Source organism: Diceros bicornis, chromosome X (genome assembly GCF_020826845.1).
Source record: "Diceros bicornis minor isolate mBicDic1 chromosome X, mDicBic1.mat.cur, whole genome shotgun sequence".
NCBI lineage: Eukaryota > Metazoa > Chordata > Mammalia > Perissodactyla > Rhinocerotidae > Diceros > Diceros bicornis.
The window spans coordinates 63,755,223-63,777,597 of record NC_080781.1 but is presented as its reverse complement, the minus strand read 5'-3'; the positions used below and the strand labels follow the sequence as shown (position 1 = coordinate 63,777,597).

General features: G+C 39.0%; 2 protein-coding genes across 5 annotated transcripts in view; one reads left to right on the top strand and one right to left on the bottom strand.

Annotated features, from left to right (window-relative positions):
- Positions 1-22,375, bottom strand: part of KIF4A (kinesin family member 4A) — a 113,697-nt gene that overhangs the window by 2,012 nt on the left and 89,310 nt on the right. For 3 of the 4 annotated variants that reach the window (XM_058536088.1, XM_058536090.1, XM_058536089.1), the window contains 9 exons: positions 16,628-16,783; positions 16,405-16,505; positions 12,697-12,826; positions 11,360-11,530; positions 10,853-10,960; positions 9,772-9,849; positions 9,314-9,412; positions 8,613-8,795; positions 1,045-1,161 (listed from right to left, as the gene is read on the bottom strand). In XM_058536088.1, the coding sequence (XP_058392071.1) occupies positions 1,045-1,161; positions 8,613-8,795; positions 9,314-9,412; positions 9,772-9,849; positions 10,853-10,960; positions 11,360-11,530; positions 12,697-12,826; positions 16,405-16,505; positions 16,628-16,783 (1,143 nt within the window). The remainder of the gene's footprint in view (positions 1-1,044; positions 1,162-8,612; positions 8,796-9,313; positions 9,413-9,771; positions 9,850-10,852; positions 10,961-11,359; positions 11,531-12,696; positions 12,827-16,404; positions 16,506-16,627; positions 16,784-22,375) is intronic. The other variant, XM_058536091.1, reaches the window with a different exon arrangement.
- LOC131400649 (transmembrane protein 170A-like) lies at positions 17,949-18,310 on the top strand. Its single transcript, XM_058535339.1, has one exon. The coding sequence runs from the start codon at positions 17,996-17,998 to the stop codon at positions 18,308-18,310; it is 315 nt and encodes a 104-aa protein (XP_058391322.1). The 5' UTR covers positions 17,949-17,995.

Below are 22,375 nucleotides of genomic sequence, written 5' to 3'. Positions count from 1 at the left end.
AATGGCTACCTACCTTAGAAGTGTTTTTAATAGAAGACCCAGGGCAAAACTGTTCACATGTAGATGCTCAAGAAATGCATGATGAATGATCGTTAGACTGAGCTTGCCAGAATTATTGTTTGTCACGTAGAGAGCTGTAGGAATGAGCTTTTGCCATGGGCACAGGTAGGCGTAAGGCAAGTATGATCTGACCTGCTTGGTGCTGCCCTCCTCAGCATACATTTTCTCTCTCTGAGTTTGCTATTCCTGGGAGCAATAGAAGGAGGACAGCTACAGGTAACTTGGCTCACGACAGTGACTGTTAGAAAGACCAAGTTCCTGTGGGTCTTTTCCTAGAGCCATGGAATAGCTGGTTCCCAAGGAGAGGGTCTAAGTAACCAATGTCTCAAGATGTCAGAAGGATTAACTTCCTTCCTGGAAGCTGCCACCTCAGAACATAGCCCATATGGTTCCAGCTAAGCCTCTGGACTACTTTGATCCTGCATGTCTATACACCTGTAAATGCCTGCTTTCCTGTTCCTTGTTCCTGCCTCAGAAACTGTACAGAAACTTTACAGCCAAGGCTGGGGTGGGGAGCTACATCCTTAGGAATCTCCTGGGAAGGGCTGTGGTTTCTGAAAGGGATGTGGACAGCCTAGCAGTGAGGCAGAAGGATTAAGAAGTGAAATGTCTCATGGGCCGGCCCCGTGGCTTAGCGGTTAAGTGCGCGCGCTCCGCTGCTGGCGGCCTGGGTTCGTATCCCGGGCGTGCACCGAGGCACCGCTTCTCCGGCCATGCTGAGGCCGTGTCCCACATACACCAACTAGAAGGATGTGCAGCTATGACATACAGCTATCTACTGGAGCTTTGGGGGAAAAATAAATAAATAAAAATTAAAAAAAAAAAAAAGAAGTGAAATGTCTCTCTTTCTGGTTGCAGAGGGAAGGAGAACGGCAGGAAGAGCTGTGCAGGAGATTCCAGGTTTCAGGATGGAAGGTAGAAGAAAAGAGCAGAAACTAATGGGAGGTCTGAAGAAAGGGGGAGGGGCAATAGCACTGATCCTACCTTGCCTTGCTGACGGTTCCTACACTTTGTGGGGTCACAGATGCAGTCCACGCCACAGTCCAACTTTTGTCTCCTGCACCCACACTGCTTGTTCCCACACCAGCCCTTGCAGGAACACTGCAAAACAGGTTTGTAGAAAGACACATTACTGAAAGCATTAGAAAACTAGTTTAAAGTGCCTTCCCTTCATTTTTAAGCCTTTCTCAAAAAAAAAAAAAAAAAAAAGTGGAAAGTACCATCACCTTTACCAAGCTTCTATCTCCTCAGTCCTCCCTTCTTTAGTGAAACAATGATCATCAAGAACCACCATGGGTTTACTAAGAGCAAGTCATGCCAGACAAATCCATTTTCTTTTTTGGACAGTATACTTGAAAGACAGATCAGAGGGATACCATAATAATGCAGGACAACTGACAAAGACTCTCATGATAATTTTATGGGCAAAGTGAAGAACTGCGAGTTGGATAGTAGTGGAGTTAGGCATATTTAAGGACTGAGTATAGTTGCTCGATATCTTTAGATCTACCTAACTGTACTTTCATCCAATTCACATTTTTACAGTTTGTTCAGTGTCAGTCTGGGCTTTGTCCTCAGCACTTTAATCATTCAGCATTTTAATAAATTACTGATGATACGCAATAAATCATTTACATTTGTATAGCACTTTACAGTTTTCAGAGTATTTTCATATACATAAATATAAAATCTCATTTAATCTCATAACCAGTTTATAAGGTAGGCATATTTATTAGCTGTAACAACAACACAAAGCTGGAAGGATGATTAATATGTAAGATAACAGAATCACAATTGAAAAATATTTTGACAGGCTGGAATTATGGCTGAAAGTAGAAAGAAGTTGTAACAGGGATAAATGTAAGTTCCCCCCAAATCAGCCATACAAATTTAATATGGGGGGAGACCTGGCTTAAGAGTTGTTTGTGCATAAAAGGCCTAGGGGGGACGGCCCGGTGGCACAAGCGGTTAAGTGCGCGCGCTCCGCTGCGGCGGCCCGGGGTTTGCTGGTTCGGATCCCGGGCGCGCACCGACGCACTGCTTGGCAAGCCATGCTGTGGCGGTGTCCCATATAAAGTGGAGGAAGATGGGCACAGATGTTAGCCCAGGGCCGTCTTCCTCAGCAAAAAAAAAGAGGAGGATTGGCGGATGTTAGCACAGGGCTGATCTCCTCACACAAAAAAATAAATAAATAAAAAGGCCTAGGGATTTGAGATGTTATCAAACTCCATGAGTCCACAGTGTGAAACAGTTGTCAAAAAGGAAATGCAGTCAGGTAGAAACTTGGAGTTCAGAAATCATGGGGAATAACTGCTTCACTGTCCCCTGGGCCAGTCAGACCCCATCTGAAATAATGTATCCCAAGTTAGGATGCCATAATTTTTTCAGGCATTTAAAGCATAGAGAATTAAAAAAAAAACCCATTCATGCCCCCCACCCCTCCCTTAATAAGTAAAATACAGATATAACTGAAGCCTCCCGTCTATCCTTTACTGATCCCATTCGCCTCCCTCCCTCCTAGGGGCAAAGTCTCTTGAATTAGGTGTTTATTATTCCCATGCATGTCTTTTCCCACATATGAGTTTTCATAAAAAATATAAGGAATTGTCTTACATGTTTTTAAACTTTAGGTAAATGGTATCTTATTATCTGTTGACATGTGTAGCTCCAGTTCTATTCATTGTCACTCTATTAACATGCCAAAATTTGTCCTTATCCCTCACAGTGCCATATTTCACACTTACCAACAAGGCTGCAATAGTAATAGCTGACGTTAACCTGTGCCAGGCACTGTTATAAGTGCTTTCCATGTATTAAAGTCATTTAATCAATAAACATGTTTCCTTGGGCACACATTCAGGAGTTCACTGTGCATATGTGTTTAATAAAGAGGACATTAAACAAAAAAGAGCCCGGGTGCGCACTGAGGCACTGCTTCTCTGGCCACGCTGAGGCCGCGTCCCACATACAGCAACTAGAAGGATGTGCAGCTATGACATACAACTATCTACTGGGGCTTTGGGGGGGAAAAAAAAAAAAACCAAAAAAGAGGCCAGTGACCAGCATTATAGGAAGCGATGTTATAAGACAAGTGGTGGAAGAAAGTGGGATAGTTTGGCTTGGAATAAACATAGGTGGCAGAGCTCACAGAATGAAGAAGTAGAGTCAGAAGAGACCTCAGTGACCATCTAAAGTCTGATTTGATGTATGAAGCCCCTCTCTAACATCCTTAGTCTAATTATCCAAAGCTCTATTTATCTTGAGATGATAATAGTTTCTACATAACTTCTGACCACAGGACCCAATTCTGCCATTCTGGAATGACATGGAATCAGTTTAACCCCACTTTCACAGCATAGTTATTCAAACCCTGAGCATAATTTTCACTGCCCAGTCCCACTCTGTCCAAATACTCTCAAAGCTAAATATACTTGGCTCCCTCAATGATTCGCCACATGACATGGTTTCCAGGAACCCTCACCACCATGCCTATACACCAATTTGCTCAAATTCATATTTAATTGTGACACCCAGAAATGAGCATAACTTTCTAAATGTGGTGTGACCATTGTGAAGCAGATGGAGACAAACACCTCCCTTGTTATGCACCTAATAGTCCTGTTAATGAGGCCTAAAATCACAGTAGCTTTTTTTCCCTTGTCATATCTTTGTGGATTCATACTGAGTTTACAGTTAAATTCAAGCCCTTAAGTCTCTTTCATATGACAACCATCACCATTGTTCTGTAGTTGTGAAGGTGAAAGAAACCATTATAACATCTTTTTTTTCTGATTATGAGAATAATATACACCACTTTATAAAATTTGAGTCACACCATGATTTTTAATATTTAATAGTTGTATATAGTATTTCAACATGGAAATGTCAATTTATGTAACCAGTCTCCTAATGTTAAATATTAAGATTGTTTTGCTGTTATAAATCATGTTACAGCGAATATCCTGGTACATAAATATGATCCAAATCTTACCATGATTGACAAGGCCCTCCACGATCTGGCCCCTGACTACCCCTCTGACCTGACCTTGTACTACTCTCTCCCACTTCTCAAAATACTCCAGCCACCCTGGCCTTTTCAGCTGCTCCTTGATAAACCAAGCTTATTCCTGCCCCGAGGTCTTTGCATTTGCTGTTTCCTTTTCCTGAAATGTTCTTCCTCTGATTCTTTTCCTGACTTTCTCCTTCACTTTGTTCAGATCTCAGCTTAAATATCTCTTCCTCAGAGAGGCCTCTCCCAAGCACTCTTCTAAAGTAGTCTTTTCCTATGACTTCACTATATTTTCTTTTTATCTCTTATCATCATCTAAAATTTTTTATTTGTTTTCCTGGTCACTGTGTGTCTCTCTCCACAAGAATGTCTTCAGTTTCATGAGGCCAAGGATCTTACCTGTCTTGTTTCTTGTATCCTCAGCACCTAGAAACATGCCTGATACATAGTTAGGTGCTCAAAAAAGATTTGTTGGGGCCGGCCCCGTGGCTTAGCGGTTAAGTGTGCGCGCTCCGCTGCCGGCGGCCCAGGTTCGGATCCCGGGCGCGCACCGACGTACCACTTCTCCAGCCATGCTGAGGCCGCGTCCCACATACAGCAACTAGAAGGATGTGCAGCTATGACATACAACTATCTACTGGGGCTTTGGGGGGAAAATAAATAAATAAATAAATAAAAAATCTTTAAAAAAAAAAAGATTTGTTGAATGAATAAATCTTTTTACATACCAATGACTATTTTTTCAGTATAAATTCCTATGTGTATAATTACTGGGCCAAAGGATAGGAACATTTTTAAGGCTTTTGATACATATTTTCAAGTTGCCTTCCAGAAAGGTATACCAATTTACATTCCTAACAGCAAGAGACAGGAATGCCTATCTTAGTCACCCTTGCTAGCACTGGACATTATAATAAAAAAAATCTTTGCTTCTTTGAATAAAACAGGGCAAAAGACAGTTCTATGACATGTCCTAGAGACACCTCACCGGGATGACAATGATCCATTGATTGCTATAGGCTGGGTATGATCCTCTGACCATTTACAAATTCATCTATATGCCTCAAAAACACTCTATCCCCCTGTCCATGTGTCTCTATTTTATCCAAAAGGATAATAGTATGAGAGTGGTATCTAAAGCGCTGTCATAAGGAAGAACAATTAGACTTTTACCTAGCCAAGACCCATTGGGATGATTTATAGGATAGCACATTTTAGCTCAACAAGGAACTACCTTCTAACAGTTAGTGGAATACAATGGGCTGCCCTGTGAGACTGTGAGCTTCCCTCTACTAGAAGTTTTCAAGCAAGCAGAGGCTAGAGAAACAGCTGGTAGTGGTATTATAGAACAGTCATGACACACATGACAGATGTATTCACATGAATGCCATGTGCACCAGCTATAACTTAATCCTATTCTCTCTCACACCAGGACGCAGATCAGAATGTAAGAGAGGGAGCATGACCTTGCCACAGACATAACGGCAAATATATATACATGTGGGATGTGTGTGTGTACATGTGTGCCTATCACAACTGCTGGCAACCCATTAGCACGTCCCAATACCATAGCTGAGAACCACTATAATAGAGGGATTCTTTATATAGAGTGGGAAGTAAAGCTGAAAGACCTGTGGGGTTCCTTTAAGCTAGTGGTTCTCAACCCTGGCTGTACATAAGAAATCTCTGGGGAGCTTTTCAAAAAGGCCAGGTCCCACCTCAGACCAATTAATTCAGAATATCTGGGGGTGGGGTCCCAGGCTCCCTGTGTTTAAAAGTTCCCTTGGGGATTCTAATGTACAGCCAGGGTTGAGAACTATTGCTTTAGAATCTTTAATTCTTCTAGCACTGATTTCAGTGTTACACTGTATCTCAGAATGATAAGATCAGGTAAAAAATTTAACATAAAGAATACCAGGCTAGGAATTAGGAGGCTCTAGTCCTATATTTAATACTTGGTATGACATTGGACAAGTCATTTCATCCTAGTTCATCTCCATTCTTTCATCACTAAGGTAGAGACAAGAATACCTGCTCCCTGTTTTCTCCCAAAGGGGACAAATAAGAATATTTGTAAAATGCTTACAGTGCTTTAATAATAATACCTGCATGGTATTTTATCCTTCACAAGGTACTTTTGCATATACTTTTTCTTTTAACTTCTAAGATACCATATAACACCATATAAAGGTAGTATTATTAAAACCCATTTATTAAAAACAACAACAACAAAACCCATTTATACAACTTTGACTGTTACTTTGACTCAGGATATTAGTGCTGGAAGGGACCTTATACATCATCTATTCCAGTTTAATCTCTTCATTACATAGATAAGGAATCTGAGGTCTAGGGAGATTAAGTGACTTGCTTAAAGTCATCCAATTAACCAGTGGCAAACTCAAGACTAGAACTCATGTCTAACTGGCTTCTAAGCTATTACATTTTTTACTATAGCACATGGCTTATCCCCCAGCATCTCCTTAGTACCTACAGGAAACATGGCTGAGTGAGGAAGCCTACTTTTTCAGCATTAGCTTTGGACAAGTCATCATTTTGGTGCCTGCTGCAGTCTCCTTTGCAGTAACCTAGTGAGGATAGCAGCCCGCTTCAGCTGGGTTGAAACAATAATAATCAGGATGGCCTTCATGCAAAGCATCAAGGTCTACTGCTAATGTGTCTATGAGCAGTCTGATCAAAGAGCAGTCATAGCATCCATGTACTTCACGGTTGCCAAAAGGGAGAAATTAGATTGTATGCCAACTTGCTCTTCTTAAAGCCCAGTTATATTCTCTTTTCAAGTTATAAAATCAGGGAAAAAGCTTAGAAAAGAATCATCTCTCACTGTTTAGACATAGGATTTATCATTGATAGCAAATATTATTTACTTACAATTTTTGCTATACTTCTATATTTCCTTTTTAAGCTTAGAGCAACAGTGCTATAATACATATAATAAACTTTCCTTGAGGACAAGTATACCCGTATTTGCTTCATATTTGGAAACTCCTTCCCAGGGCTTTTAGGTCCTTTACATTTGTTTCTGTGTGTACTTCTCAACTCTGCTTACTATTACTTAGCTGACCTTTTCATACACATTCAGCTCATGCTCTCTACTTCAACCACAGTAAAGCGTCCATAATATTGAGTAAGTGAATAAAAGCCAGACATATTCTGCCCCATTTTCTCTAAGCGTCTCAATCCTCTGTCCCACTACTATCTCTACATCCAAGTCTTTGCAATATGCTATTTATCGTGCCATAAATGGTCTCCCAGTTGCTCCCAAGACTGTATTTCCCTTTCTGTTTTATAATATAGCAATAGTCATCTCTTTCATGGCATCTTCTTAATCTACTTAATCTATGTCTACTTGGTTTGGCTTTATAGTCACTCTTAAAAACCTCTTAGTCCATCTCCCTGAGATGACTATGCCGAGGTTCTACGGCGTGCTTCTATTTCTTTGCCTTGTTTTCCCATTAGATTATAAGTTCCCTGAGGCTAAGGACGAGCTCTTAGTCCCACTAACAGCACATGATATGTTACATTCCTGATGACTCTTTCTAAATGACTTAATGCCACCATGACTGTCCATTCCTCACGACTTGCTTCTCTTTGGTGTTGTGGCTTTATAAGGCTCAGTTCCCCAAGTGACATGCTATCAGCTAAAGAAATCAAGCAACCTTCCAGGAAGCCAGCTAGGGTAATTTGTGAACTGTTTTCCTTAAATGAATGTGGCTGCAGGGCACAGTTGGGGTAGTGGTGAACTATAGTGCCTGGGAAGTTAATGTTTCAACATAAAACATCTAGGTTTGATAATTACGTAGGACTATTATTGTATAAGTAAATAAAGCATGCCTCAAAGTCAGATTGTTCCTAACTAGCCTTAACTTGGTGTGTTCAATCTTAATTATTAGCCTTTTCTATAATTCCCGTTGCCCCTTAGCCTAGTGAGCAAAATCACTCTATTAGGCAAGGAAGATAAAGTTCCCACTCAGCTTCTGGTCTGTAATTTTTACTGAGATGACCATGATGTGGTAGAAATAAATTGGACTTGGAGTCGGAATATTTGGTTTCAAGTCCTGACTGTCACTTGGTTTTATGACCTTGGGCAAGGTCATTTCCCTCCTGTGGGTCTCAGATCCACCTGTAAAATGCAAATAATAAATATCTCGCTGGATTTTTTGTGACAATGAAAAGAGATAACATATATAAGAATGGTTTATAAACTGTAAAGTGCTATAAAAATGTGAAGGATTATTATGATCACTTTGGAACCAGCCTCAATGAAATGGTATAGAACACTACTACCTGTTCAGATGGTAAGAACCTGAAAACATGAAGGGAGGCACCTTGTGCACTCAGATAGCCCTCTCTATTAGCCCCGGGTTCCATACAGAGCTGGCTCAACAAGCACCCCTCAGTGCAGCCAATGCCTCTGAACAGGATTGAGGGGCTCGGGTGCAGGGTATGGGGCCGGCATATTCCCACTGGTAGTGAAGACTAATGACTGCAACCCCTCACAGGGATGAGAGCTGTCTCCTACCCCTTGGATGTTCTTCTTGGACATCTTAACTAATTTTGTTGGCTTCCATTCCTCATCATCCCCATCGTCACCATCACCATTACCGTCCTCAGGCTCATTCACAGAATGCTCTGAATAATATTTTAGATCCTCAAGGTCCATGCTTTGCTCCAGGAACTTTTCTTTAAAACGGGAAGGCTTTGGCTGAGAAAAAAGGTTTGGAATGGTTATTTAATAAAAATAACAAAAAATACATGTGGATCATATCTTCCCAGTAGCTGCTGCCAGCTATATTCTCAGAGCAGAGATTTCAGACTCCCTCAAATATACCCCACTTGGCTTTACCAATCAGAAGAAACTCTGCTTTAGCCTTTGGCCTTGCAGAGTCTTTGAAGGGATAGAGGCTGAGCAATCTGAGGGAGGAAGGAAGGATTCATGCTATGATGAGATAAGTATCTTTGGATGGACAGCTGAACACTGCTCTTTTCTCCTATTCCTCCTCCTCAGTTGTGTTACATAATGCCTGTACATGGCCAAAAGTTAGCCTTCTGGGGAGGGAGAATGCCTCAAGATTGTACTGTAGTTGTATCTGGGACTCCAGGGAAAACTGAGATGCTGGAATTTGGGAATTTTAACTCTCAACCTCTTCTTAAAAGGTGATTTTAGCACACTCACCCCAAACCTTGGCTATGCGAAGGTATCACAGGCACTGAGAAGTTTACCTTAGGTGGGATATATTCAAAAGAAGAGTCTGGAGATAGAAGGGTATCCTTAGGAAGATGAGGTTTTTGTCTGCTGGCTACTTGGAGGAGGGTCAGTTTCTATTTGAAAAGAAGAGACAAAGTGTACATTGCAGGGCAGCTTCTGAGAGTGTTCATGGCTAAAACATAAAGATTCCTAAGCTAGCTTAATTTTAAGTCATAGTAAAGCGAGGCAGGGTAATAATAAAGTAGGTCGAAGGACTCCCACTTTACAAGGTCAGTATTAGATTCAGAAAAGAGCAAATTTAAAAATGTATGTTTATACCATTTTGAAATGCACATGACTATATCACATGGAAACTTGATGTAGATCTCATAAAATACAGCCAAGTCATCATACTCAGGGCTGCTCTCAAGAGCTGGCCTCAGTTGCAACAGGGTCTCCCAGGGCTTATTAAGTGGGTGGGAAGCTATATCACCTGCTTGATGATTTCATTCTCTCGGAGAAGCTGCTGATTTTGCTCACACACTTCTCGCATCTTCTCAAGTTCTTCATCCTATTTCCAGATAGTGCAGTGATAGGTGGGGTTATTTTGGGCACTACATGTGGGTTACCAGACAACTCACATAGATGAAAACATACTGCTGCCAAGTTGCTGGCAGCAGATGGTTTTTGTGCAACAGGCATTGGCACCCAGAAAAATGCCTGATTCCCACCAGTTCCTAGGTGTCCTGAATGCCACTTCTATTCCAACGCTCCCAAGCAGCCTTGACCACACTCGCAGGAACCATGGGCTCTGCCCCACACACCTTCCTTCTTCTTTTCTATTCTCTAGCCTCACATCCCTTATTCACATCAGGATGCTGATTAAGAAACCCACAACGGAGAGTTAGCTCTGTTTCTTTGAAGTCTACAGATGCTTTTGTTCACCCTTCTCAACACAAACTAGGTAGTTTACTTGCTACTCTAATAAGCCTAATTAAACTTCCTGCCACATAAGACAACTGGATTCATGCATACGACCTTAACTAGTTTGGTTATGTCTTTAGTGGGAGGTGCCAAAGCAACTATAGAGACTGGTGATTCAGGAAAAAGATTCTAAGTTGGATAAAACAGTGCTCCAACATGCTACTAAAGGGTGTGGTGTTCCCAGCCTCTGGAAATTCAGACCCCAGGCATTTTACAAACACGTCAGGACTCAACTCAGAAGAACAAGCTCAGGAAGAGGCAGCTGAATGCCCCTAGGATTTTACTGGATGATTTAACTTTCTCAACTCTTTAGAGCTCAGGGTGGAGGCAAAGTCTCAGGAGGCCTCAAAGTCTGGTATGGAGTATGTACTGTCATTTCTGTACCAAAAAGGAGGTTATTTTATGTGTGGCTACATTCTAAATACCCCTAAATTGATCAAATAGGGCCAAAAGGCAATAGAGGCTACCATTATAAACCTTTTTTCAGTAGTTAATTACTCTCTGCTGCAAGTACAATGGTCTAAATCAGATAGGATTCTCAGTCAGCCTTGTGGAACCCATCTCTGGAGACCTTTGCCTCCTTATCATACCTGATACTTCAGGGTGCTCAACAGTTGTTGTTCCTTTTCACTGACTGACTCCTCGAGCAGCTTCTCTGCCATTTGGCTTTGCTGTAGCTGGCTGAGAAGGTACAGCACCTAGAGAAAGATACAACCCAATGGGACCAAAGGAATAAGAGGAAAAAGGAATTCTGGCTTAGTCCAAGTAGTCATCCAGATGACTCCTCTGTGATTTAGAAGTAAACTGTTCTCCTTTGCTCTCATGGCTTGAAGTAGTAAGCACAGCCACAATGCTTATCAGCAATGTTAATCTTGGTATTAAAGTTGAAGGCTAAGAGGCATTGTCACCGGTATATATAAACTTAGGCAAGTCATTTCTCTCTGTTTCAGGTTTCTTATTTGCAAAATTTATAAAAGACTACATGGTCTTTTGAAGAAAACTTTATGCCCCCTACTATTTTTTTTTTTTTTTAACGAACAACAAAAAGCAACAATAGTTTGTTTCTCAATATAGCTTTTTGGCTTCCCAGGGTTTACCTTCTCTTGGTGCTGTTGCTCCACTCTGACCAGCTCTGCATGTAGCTCTGTCTCTATTTCAGCAAAATGATTTCGCTCCTCAAACAGCATCTTCTGCATGTCAGCACAGCTGGCCTTGTTCTGTTTCAGGCTACTTTCAAGCTTGCTGACCTGTATTTTGGAGGAGACCAGCTGGAAGGGATAAAAGCACATCAGTTTATTTGGAGAATGGCCACCTTTCCCCATTCATTAGGCAGGAAAATGTCAGTTTTCTTGAAATGGATTGAGAAAAGTTCCTCTATGTCTAAGTCCATTCTTATTTTTTCATGGCACATGGATTCTACCATTGAATAGTAACAACACTACCAAGGCCAAGAGCCCCTTTTTCTGTTGAGATAGATATCTTAGAGCTAGAAGCCATCACTAACGTAATTTAATCTCCTGCCTCCCTCAAGGCAAGAATAAACCTAACATAAACAGTATCTGACAACTCCAAATTCTGATAATTAAGAAGTTCTTCCTTAATTTAAAGAGAAATCCAAAGGACACACCCTTATGGCCAATTATGTCCCATCTCAGAATGGCTGTGTTCACATGTCAGAACCCATAGACCCATTAGCTAAGACTGCAGATCTGGCTGTCCAGGCTAGATTGATATCCTGTGCTGGCCTAGTTTTACGTTCTCTACTAGCCCAGATGTTGAACATCATAAATACCAGTGTTCACACGACTAATCAGGATTTCCTTAGTAGGACAAATCTGCTAACCCAACACAAAAATGTATAAAGGATAGCTCTGCTACAACTTGCAGAGTCGAAGTTTGTGACTGAGGCATGAAAATGCCTCAATCACCAGAGGTGATCAACTTTAATTCGTCTTATGACAATGTAAGATAGTATATTATTTTAAGGTCAGTGAAGATGGATTTTCCTTAAGATGAATCTTTACATGTCAAAATATGATTAGGTTTTCTCTTTCCTAGATTGTATCTTCAACTTTTTGAATATATATCTCATAGGTATTTTAAAAAGTAGTACAGTATCATAGTTTATGTTTAACCAGTGGCCTACCATGGCATCCTGATCTTTTCCTAATAATAACAGAGAACATTTATTGAGCACTTGCTATGCCAGGCATGACAGGTATCAATTTTCAAGTCATATCATATTTTTCCAAGTAACCGGCCTGTACTTGCTCATACCAACCTTGACCTATAAAATGGTTTCTATAATGTTAGTGTCATTATGGTTTCTATCATGAAAAGTGGCAATAACACTATGACAGTATTCCAGGCTAACATCTTATTTCAACCTACCCAAGCCAGACCCCTAATTGCTGGTAGGAAGAGTGATGTTTACCTCTCCAATTAAATATTTCAGGGCACACTTGGCTTCCAGAATGGTAGTAATATTCTCCCAGCGGTGTTTGGACCTGTCTTCACTTTCTGCATCCAGCAGCTTCTGCTGTAGGTCAGCAATCTGAGCACTCCTTTAGGGAAAGAAACAATAAGCTTTATTGCTAGTAGCCTCAACACCAAGGTGAGGGGAAGCACTCCAAGGAAAAATTTCAAATAATTTTATGGATGGAGGTATCAGTTAAATATCATTTAAATAATGATTGAGTCATCTGGTTAGGATTTTATACAGCATCTCAAATCCTGTTACAAAGGGACTCCAAGAGACTATCCAAATGGTTTTATTTTATTAAATACTGGTTGAAATAAACAGGTCATATAGTGGGACTTGGAAAGATTTGTTTTAGTAAGACTTTTGTTGTAGTGCATTGACTATAATGTGACTTTGTCTTGAGGCCATATAAACTCAGATTGTGATATGGTGGCTCACCTATGCAAGGACAAGATTTAGGTTAGAGAACTAAAGGAAAAAAATCTTAAAAGAACAAACAGGTAAATGTTCTTTGCTGGAATCAAATACCAAATTGCTACCTATGGCTGGTATTGTGAGAGGTTATCTTGAAGTACCTGCCAAAGGACTGAGAAGTTTCTTAAGAAGACTAGATACTCTGAGTCTGGTTATAGCTTCCAGATATTTTCTGATCAAGTATGGCCTGAGACCAAGGTTTACACAGTATTTGTTTCATTAATAGCTTCCTTCTCAAATCTGCTATGAGTCCAGTAAGGGAGCATACCAGCATGTGTGTAACATGCAGTGCTATGTAAGGTACTGTAAAGAAGATGGGTACCAAAATAATCTAAGATAGCAGTTCTCAAATTTTTGGGTCTCAGGACCCCTTTACACTCTTAAAAATTATTGAGAACCTCTAAGAAACTGTTCGTATATGTTATACCTATTGATATTTACAGTATTAGAAAGTAAAACTGAGAAAAAAATTAAGTATTTATTCACTTAAAAATAACAATAATCCATTATACTACACTAACATATTTTATCAAAAAATAACATTTTCCAAAACAAAAAATAATTTAGTGAGAAGAATGGGATTGTTTTACATTTTTTACAAATGTCTGTAATGTCTGGCTTAGTAGAAGACAGCTGGATACTCATATCTCCCTCTGCATTCAATCTTTTGTGACATATTCTGGTTGACATAAATGAAGACAGTCTGGCCTCACAAGGATATGTAGTTGGACAAAGGAGGAGCATTTTAACAGCCTTTTCAGATAATTTTGGATATTCTTCTTTGAGACTACACCAAAACCCAACAAGTGGTAGTTCCTTAAAAGTTAGTTGAAATGCAGAATCTGAAATCACTGTTAATAAACTTTTCTGACTCTCATAACATCCATTGGTCTATCTTGCAATCTAAATGGATCTTTTACCAATACATGATTCTGTAAAATGTCATTTGAACAGGCTTCAAACTTTAACACATTTCATTATACGATATAAAAAAACACAATTATTAATATCACTATTGGTCTCATCAGAAAAGTTATGAATAACTGTCAAGCTCATGTTGATGGACACAAGTTTTCCAAAATTCTAAGTTTTGCTTGAAAGCTCAAATTTTATCTTTGGTGACAAACACTTTCAGTTGTTTTCCTTGAGGTGACAGGCTCACTCTGTTCATTTTTTAGATGAATGTCTGCCAAGTACCCGAGTCTGAATAACCATAGTTTGTCTGTCAGTCGTTCTTTCAAGTAAAAGCGATGTTCCATGAGAAAAGAGGCCTCCAACAAGCACACAAGTGCTTTTCCTCGAGACAGCTGTCACACGTCAGTGGGCAGCAGAAGTGCTTCCTGTGCTCTTCCCGCTCCGTCACACAGAATATTAAAAAGATCTGAACTCAAGGGCCAAGATTTAATCAAATTAATAATTTGTACTGCTTTATCAAAGCCTTTCTTAAGTAAAACTAATTTTTTTTTTAAACTGAGAGTATGTGGTGGTGAAGTCTATAATGACCACTAGTACAGGTTGGTGCCACTGCTTTGATTCAAGCTAAGGTGTCAGCAGTTTTGTCCACTGTTGCTTTTGCACTATCATGGCAAACATCAACATAGTAAAATGGCAAATAATGTCTTAATATTATTATGAAAATAGTTTTTATCCCTCAGACTCCCTGAAAGCGTCTCAGAGATCCCTAGGGGTTTGTGGACCACCCTTTGAGAACCTTGGTCTAATATATAGCCCTTTCCTTCAACAAGCTTACAATCTGTCTAGATTGACAAGACTAATAAATATAAAATAATTAATACACATAAAGATAACATATATCATCTGTACCACATGACTGAGTACTGTAAGTTCTGAAGGAGTTTAGAGAAGAGGAAGATTAGTGAGGGATGAAGAGTCGGGAGGCTTCTTGGAAGAGGTGAGCCAGAACACTTCAGAGTTGTTGTCTATCATATGCCCTTTCCTGTCTTCTCTGACAATTCATGTCCCTTAGCTATTTCCAAATTTAGTTTAAGTCTCATCAACTTTAGGAAAATTCCCTTGATTAAACTCACCTCTGTCTAATTGCCCTCTGCTTGGCACCTGCCCTACATTTAAGTAATCATTTACTTATGCACAGAGGTGTACAGGTAAATGTTTAACAACCAGCACTTAAAAACGAGACCTGATTTGTAGCTTTTGCTAGTTTCTGTGAAATACTCTTACCAAAACCAACTGTAAGCCATCAATGGTTTACAACATTCCTGAAATTTCAACAAATAATTCCAACACACTACTGTGAGTCATTACACTACTTCCACTTGAGAGCAAGACATCATTTATTCTTTCTATATATCCCAAACACATCCAGTGCAGCACAAAGCAGAAATTCAAATGTTGAGTGACTTATAGATGTATCCAAAGATAAACAGCTAGTGTGTGTTGCTAAAAACAAATTAAATGATCTCCAAGGTCTTCTGGGCAATAAAATTCTATTATCCTAAGACATAAAATCTCTGTCGAAGTTCTGTTTTTCTAGATCTCATAGATACTTAAAAGACAATGATACTGATTAGAAAGGCTGTGTAGCATAATTTCTGGTTTTAGAGCCAGGAAGGGAGAAAGAGAAGAATGTTCATTGAGCACCTCTAATATGTCAAGTACTGTGTTATGTACTTTACTTACTAATCTCATTTAATGCTTATGATAACTTTACTTATACATTATATCTACTTTGCTGATGATCTCTAAAATTCTCCTTCTATGTTATTGCTCTTTGCTATCATTTCTTGGGTACTTCTGAAGTTTTGTTTTTAGTCAGTTCTACATTTCAGAGATACTATTACATCAAAAATTGTGGTGCATCGTAAAGAGCATGGGCTTTGGAATTAGATAGACTGGATTTCGAATCCCAGCTCTGTATAAACTTTAGCAAATTTCTTAAGATCTCTGAACTTCAGTTTAGATCCCTAAAGTGAGAAGAATGATACTTACCTCATAAGGTATAATGATACTTTATAGGGAGGGACTGAATGAGAAAATGTATTAACATGTCTAGTAAAGTGTATGGTTAAAAAAAAAAATCACTACTTTCTCTTGTTTCTCCACCATCACAAAGCTTTTGAAAAACAAGCTTTTGAATCACCAGATTGATAGGTTATATTTTGATTCCAGGCATAAATTTTTATAATGCCTTAGAGATAGACCCATTACCTGAGTTCCATTTCAGTCTCTAGGCTTTCAATCTGCTTTGTAATGGAATCCTCTGACTCAGAAACTTGACCACGCAGTTCAGCAAGTGAGAATGTGCGCCTCTGTAAAGAATAGTGGGAATGAAGGTGAAGGACTAAAAGGAAAGTAATCCTCTAAAGTAGTGAGGGTTTTTGAGGAGTGCAGAGTCCAATTGTTGGTAACATATTTCCATAAGGGCACTTACCCGGAGTTTAGGAGGTGGATTCTCCCCAGATTCCTTTTTTTCTTTGAGTTGAGCCACATCCTGAGCCAGGATCTTTCTATCTTCAAGAAGGTCATTCAGATGGCGTTTGGCTTCCTCAGTACTGACCATAACCTCAATTTCATTTCCAAGCCAGTTCTAGAAATCAGTGATATTGGGTGAGGAATGAGGAATCTCTGGCCTGTGGGCTAGATTCAGCTCCAGACTTAATTTCACTCAGACCAGAGTCCAAGGAACTAAAAGTGAGATTTCCATTCATGCCTATACTCACCAAAAATTCCAATAGTTCTCTAAGAGCCTTTAATAGCAATATCCCAAAAGGTCATAAGAAAGAGGCTTTCTGCAGAAAATCTTTCTCCAGATATCCTAGCATTTCTATGTACTTTGTCTTTACCTTCTCCATTTCTTCCTCAACCTTTGTCCTTAACCAGTCATGATATAGAATTAAAGTATATTTTGATTATCTGTGCTATTTAATAAATAGATATCCATTCTTAATCTTTAAAATAGACGAATGGAATTTTTTTAAGTAAGCAAAATTAACTAAATTCAGTTTTTAAAAAAGTAACCATCCCTGAGAACACTGTCACTTTGGATAAAGATATACCATGCTAAATATAATCAAAAGAAAGCTGGAGTGGATATATTAATATCAGATAATGTAGAATTCACATCAAAGAATATTACCAAGGATAAAAAAGATCACTTCATAATGGTAAAGGAGTGAACTATTCAAGAGAACTTAATCCTTAATGTTTATATTCCTAATAACAAAGCACCAAAATACACGAAACAAAATCATATATGAGCCAACAAAGGAGATAATATGGAATCATAAAAATACTCAATTGATCCAAAAGAAGCGTGAAAACAAGGAAAAAGGGAATGAAGAACAGATGGGACAAATAGAAAACGAATAGCAAGATGACAGATTCAAACCTACCCATATCAAAATCACATTAAATGTAAATGATCTAAACACCTCAGTTAAAATGCAGAGATTGTCAGATTGGATTTAAAAAGCTAGACCCAACTATATGCTGCCTACAAGAAACACATTTTAAAAATGAAAGCATAGGTAGGAGGAAGAGGGCCCAGCCGAAGGTGACGCTGAGGCAGCAGAGCTGCGGAGAGCAGAGCGGGCTGTGAGTGAAAGTAAGCCTCGGCAGCCCTTTGGACGCTCTCCCCCATCTCTCTGTGGTGAATGGCTATGGGATGGAGCATAAGGGGTGCAGCAGCAGCAGGGGGTTGGCCAGGCTCCTGCAGCAGATCCTCAGTCTGAAGCTCGTGCTGCAGATGGGCAATGGAACCCTGTGCCCCAACTCCACTTCTCTCTGCTCCTTCTCAGAGATGTGGTATGGTGTGTTCCTGTGGGCACTGGTGTCCTCTCTCTTCTTCCATGTCCCTGCTGGATTACTGGCCCTTTGCACCCTCAGACATCAGAAATATGGTGCAACAATTGCTGGAGTGTACCGAGCAGCAGGAAAGGAAATGATACCATTTGAAGCCCTCACCCTGGGCACTGGACAGACGTTTTGTGTAGTGGTGGTCTTCTTTTTATGGGTTTTAGCTACTCTAGAGGATACACCCTCAAACTATGATGCCGAACCTAAGTTTTGTAGAATCCTTCAAAAGAATACATTATGGAATGTAGTGTTTTCTTAGTTCTTCAGATGGAAGCAACTCAGATGAAAAAGTATGTGAAGAACAACATCTTAGCCCTTTCTTCAGTTGAAGTTCCAGGAATTGAACTGAAGATCTTTCTGGACTCCTATTATTCTCAACCAAAACAAATCAATTTGTTTTTTTTTTTTTTTTGGGGAGATATTTAATTTAAGCAGTTTTACAGGTACACCTTTACCCAAGCCAGGTTGACAATGTTTCTGGGTTGGCATCCTTCATGCTGAAATTTACAATATCCTGTGAGAAAATGCAATGTTGCATATTTCAGAGAAACTATGGAAAATATTGGCTTATTTCTAAGCAGAGCATACATACTAAAATCTTATTTGTTCTAATCTTGATTAAAATTTGGCAGACTCTTCTTTTGCTATATCTTCATGACAGTCAGTGCCAATTAGGTTTCAGTTGAGTGTAGCTTTGAGAAGAAAAACAGGAAAAAAAAATCTATAACACGAGTAGTGGCTTTCATTCCACTATTTAAAGAAAAAAGAGATAACTACCGAATGATGTGACATTTTATGGATAACTATCTTGACCTCTAATTATTTAATACATTTTAAGAGATGTGAATTTGTCATTTTGTACATTTTATCAAAATTAGCTAGCTAATTGAGACTTTTTTCCCCAGAATTCCTGTACCACTCTTTCCTATCACTCTTAGTCTATTAATTTTATTTAGTTTAAATGGAAACATACCCTATTAAGTAGCTCCAGTTAAAAATTTTAAGCCAGATTGGTTAGGATACTCTTTTAACATTGAGGCACACAAAAAAGATACTTAAACATTCTGTTAGTTTTTCTTAGTGACTTTGGTTTATTAATGGCTCTTGAAAAATTGTAGAAGTGCAGCTTAAAGTACAGTTCATGGTTATTGATTTCTTAGTCTTTTTTTTTTTTTTTTTGGTGAGGAAGATCAGCCCTGAGCTAACATCTGTTGCGAATCTTCCTCTTTTTGCTGAGGAAGATTGTCCCTGAGCTAACATTTGTGCCAATCTTCCTCTATTTTGTATGTGGGATGCCACCACAGTATGGCTTGATGAGTCGTGTGTAGGTCCACACCCAGGATCTAAACTCGCGAACCCTGGACCACCAAAGCGGAGCATACAAACTTAACCACTACACCACCAGGCCAGTCCCTGATTTCTTAGTCTTAACGTGCTTACCCAGTGGTGGGTCTTCAACCCACTTTGACAGTATTAGGTATCACTCCCAGAAAGTGCCTAAAGTTAATTTTCAGATATCCCTCCACTGTGCCCTCTGCGTTTTCTTTCAAGAGAATTTATATCCTTAAAGAGAATTAAATATCAAGAGTTTTTTTAATCTAATTTTAGCTATTTCAATTTTTCTTCTACTGCCTAACTTTCTTTTCCGTTAAAAGGCCTGGAGGGGCTGGCCCCGTGGCGTAGCAGTTAAGTGCGCGCCCTCCGCTACTGGCAGCCCGGGTTCGGATCCCAGGCGCACACTGACACACCACTTCTCCGGCCATGCTGAAGCAGCGTTCCACATACAGTGACTAGAAGGATGTGCAACTATGACATACAACTATCTACTGGGGCTTTGGGGAGGAAAAAGGAAAAAAAAAGGAGGAGGATTGGCAATAGATGTTAGCTCAGGGCCAGTCTTCCTCAGCAAAAAGAGGAGGATTGGCATGGATGTTAGCTTAGCGTTGATCTTCCTCACAAAAAAAACCCCAAACCAAAACAAAAAACCAAACCAAACCAAACCAAACCAAACCAAACCAAACCAAAACAAAGGCCTGGAAACTGTGACCTTCAAAAGAGATAGGATTGCAAAAATTAAGTATCTAACTTGATCTTTACCACCTAAACTGTTTTGTATGGAATACAATCAGTGTTTTTTTCTGTTTTCAAAATAGTTTCTGGTAATTAAATCTGACATTTTTAAAGGAAAGTTTTCATTCTGAGAGTCAGGCTAATAGCCCATGAGGTCATGTGTACATGAATGTATCTGTTCCAATTGGAGCAATAGGCACTCAGCTTCTGATTAAAAAATAGCCAGGAGGACCAATTTAACCAGAGATAGTCAAAGAGAAAAATTACAAAGGGATCACAAAAATTAACTTGACATTTTCTTTTAATAAGCCATTAGACCACTTATCAAAATTATAGTGACTTATACTCAAGACCAGGTGGAAAATTACAAGTAGAGCTGGAATGCAGGCAGATGTCCTTACAAATTCCCCAACAAGGTTACCCTCCAATGCTCAAATCTTTCTTTCAAGCAAATTTTAAGTTTTTAGTTAAAGGCTCTGTTTTTCAGTTCAAGGAGCTATGATTTTGAAAAGTAGCCCTTCAGTTTAAGAACTTTGAGGATGTTGTATCCTTTATTATAGGAAATGATTTTAATCATCTCTATTGAAGGATGCCTTTAGCGTTCTCACCTAAAACATTCTTTTGGATAGAATTTCACAAATTGAACATGTGGGCCAGTGGTTGGTGGGCCCCTCCCCCTAAATACTAATTTTTGAACATAATGATCCATGATTTCAATGTTTGGTTATTTTTCTTTTAGAGCCAAGACACAAAAATGAATGCATTTTGAAAGATGTCTTTGTTTCCATCTGTTTCTTGTTTGCTATATTTTGATTATCTACTCTGTTTAAAAATTTCAAATATAAAATGTTATGTATCTTCAAATTATTAAATGTTTTATCCATCCCACTATGTGAATGTTCTCCTGTGAATAAATGTATATAGACTTTATATAGATTGAGATTTGTAGTCTGAAATGTTTTCAGGGAGAAACTATTTGAATGATAAAGAATGTCTATTCTCTCTTGTTTTTGTTGTTGTTTTTAAATTTCTTGTCTCAAATACACAATTATTTGCAGATGGTTGCTCAGATGAAAAAATATTAGCATTTATGTTGAACATTTTATTTTACCATATATAGTTTTTTGAGAATTTTTGCCAACTGTCTTTCTTAGAGACATATGCAACTACCCCTCCCCCAGCTATGCACCCACTTTTCTTTTTCTTTAAGCAGAGGAAGGAGGCATCCCCCAACCATAAAAGCTGATTTCTGGATTCTTTAATATGGGGATTTGGAAGTAAAGCCATTTCATGAAAACTTAAGTCCATATACAAATGCGTAATGAGTATTCCAAGAGAAAGATGTCTCTTTGTGCTATTAATTCTTTTTTTTTCCCATCAAAACATTACTTCTTAGGAAATGTCTAAAGTAGTGAGAAAAACTTCATGCAAATAACTACCTTTAAACCCTTCCTCATGTTTTTTAAGTTTTTAAATTATATGTTGGCTTTTGATTCCAGTGTTCTTTCTGACTGCTCTGGTTTAAATTAAGTTCTTATAACAACTACAGTGTATACCAGCCTTCCCTAAGAAACAATTTTCTGGAATGTGAAGCCCTGGTGCTATTAGCTCTCCACACACAGAAAGTTTTGTGTACATGCATTTCTTTTTTGTGCACTCTGTTAGGCTGGTTGTGACTAAAAGCAGCTTAACTTTTTGTATTAGATTATTTCACTAACTGCTACAGTCAAAATGATCAAATCTTTGTACAACAGAAAATTATTTAAATTTTTTATTTTTCTACTGACATTTCTAATTCTGGTAAAAATATTTATCAATAAAGAATTACTTCCAATTCTGTGAAAAAAAAATAAAAATGAAGGTGCAAATAGGTTAAAACTAAAAGGATTAATAAATATATATAGCATGCTAACATTAGTTGAAAGAAAGATGGAGGGGTGGGCCGGCCCCGTGGCTTGGCGGTTAAGTGCGCACACTCTGTTGCTGGCAGCCCTGGTTCAGAGCCTGGGCGCGCGCCGACGCACCGCTTCTCTGGCCATGCTGAGGCCGTGTCCCACATACAGCAACTAGAAGGATGTGCAACTATGACATACAACTATCTACTGGGGCTTTGGGGGAAAAATAAATAAATAAATAAAATTAAAAAAAAAAGAAAGAAAGATGGAGGGGCTATATTATTAACAGAAAAAGTAGATTTCAGAACAAAGAATATTACTAGGGATAAAAAAGATCATTTCATAATAATGAAGGGATA

What these genes read in the sequence shown, in the direction of transcription:
- LOC131400649 (XM_058535339.1), top strand. Translation starts at nt 17,996, where the DNA reads ATGTGGTATGGTGTGTTCCTGTGGGCACTGGTGTCCTCTCTCTTCTTC.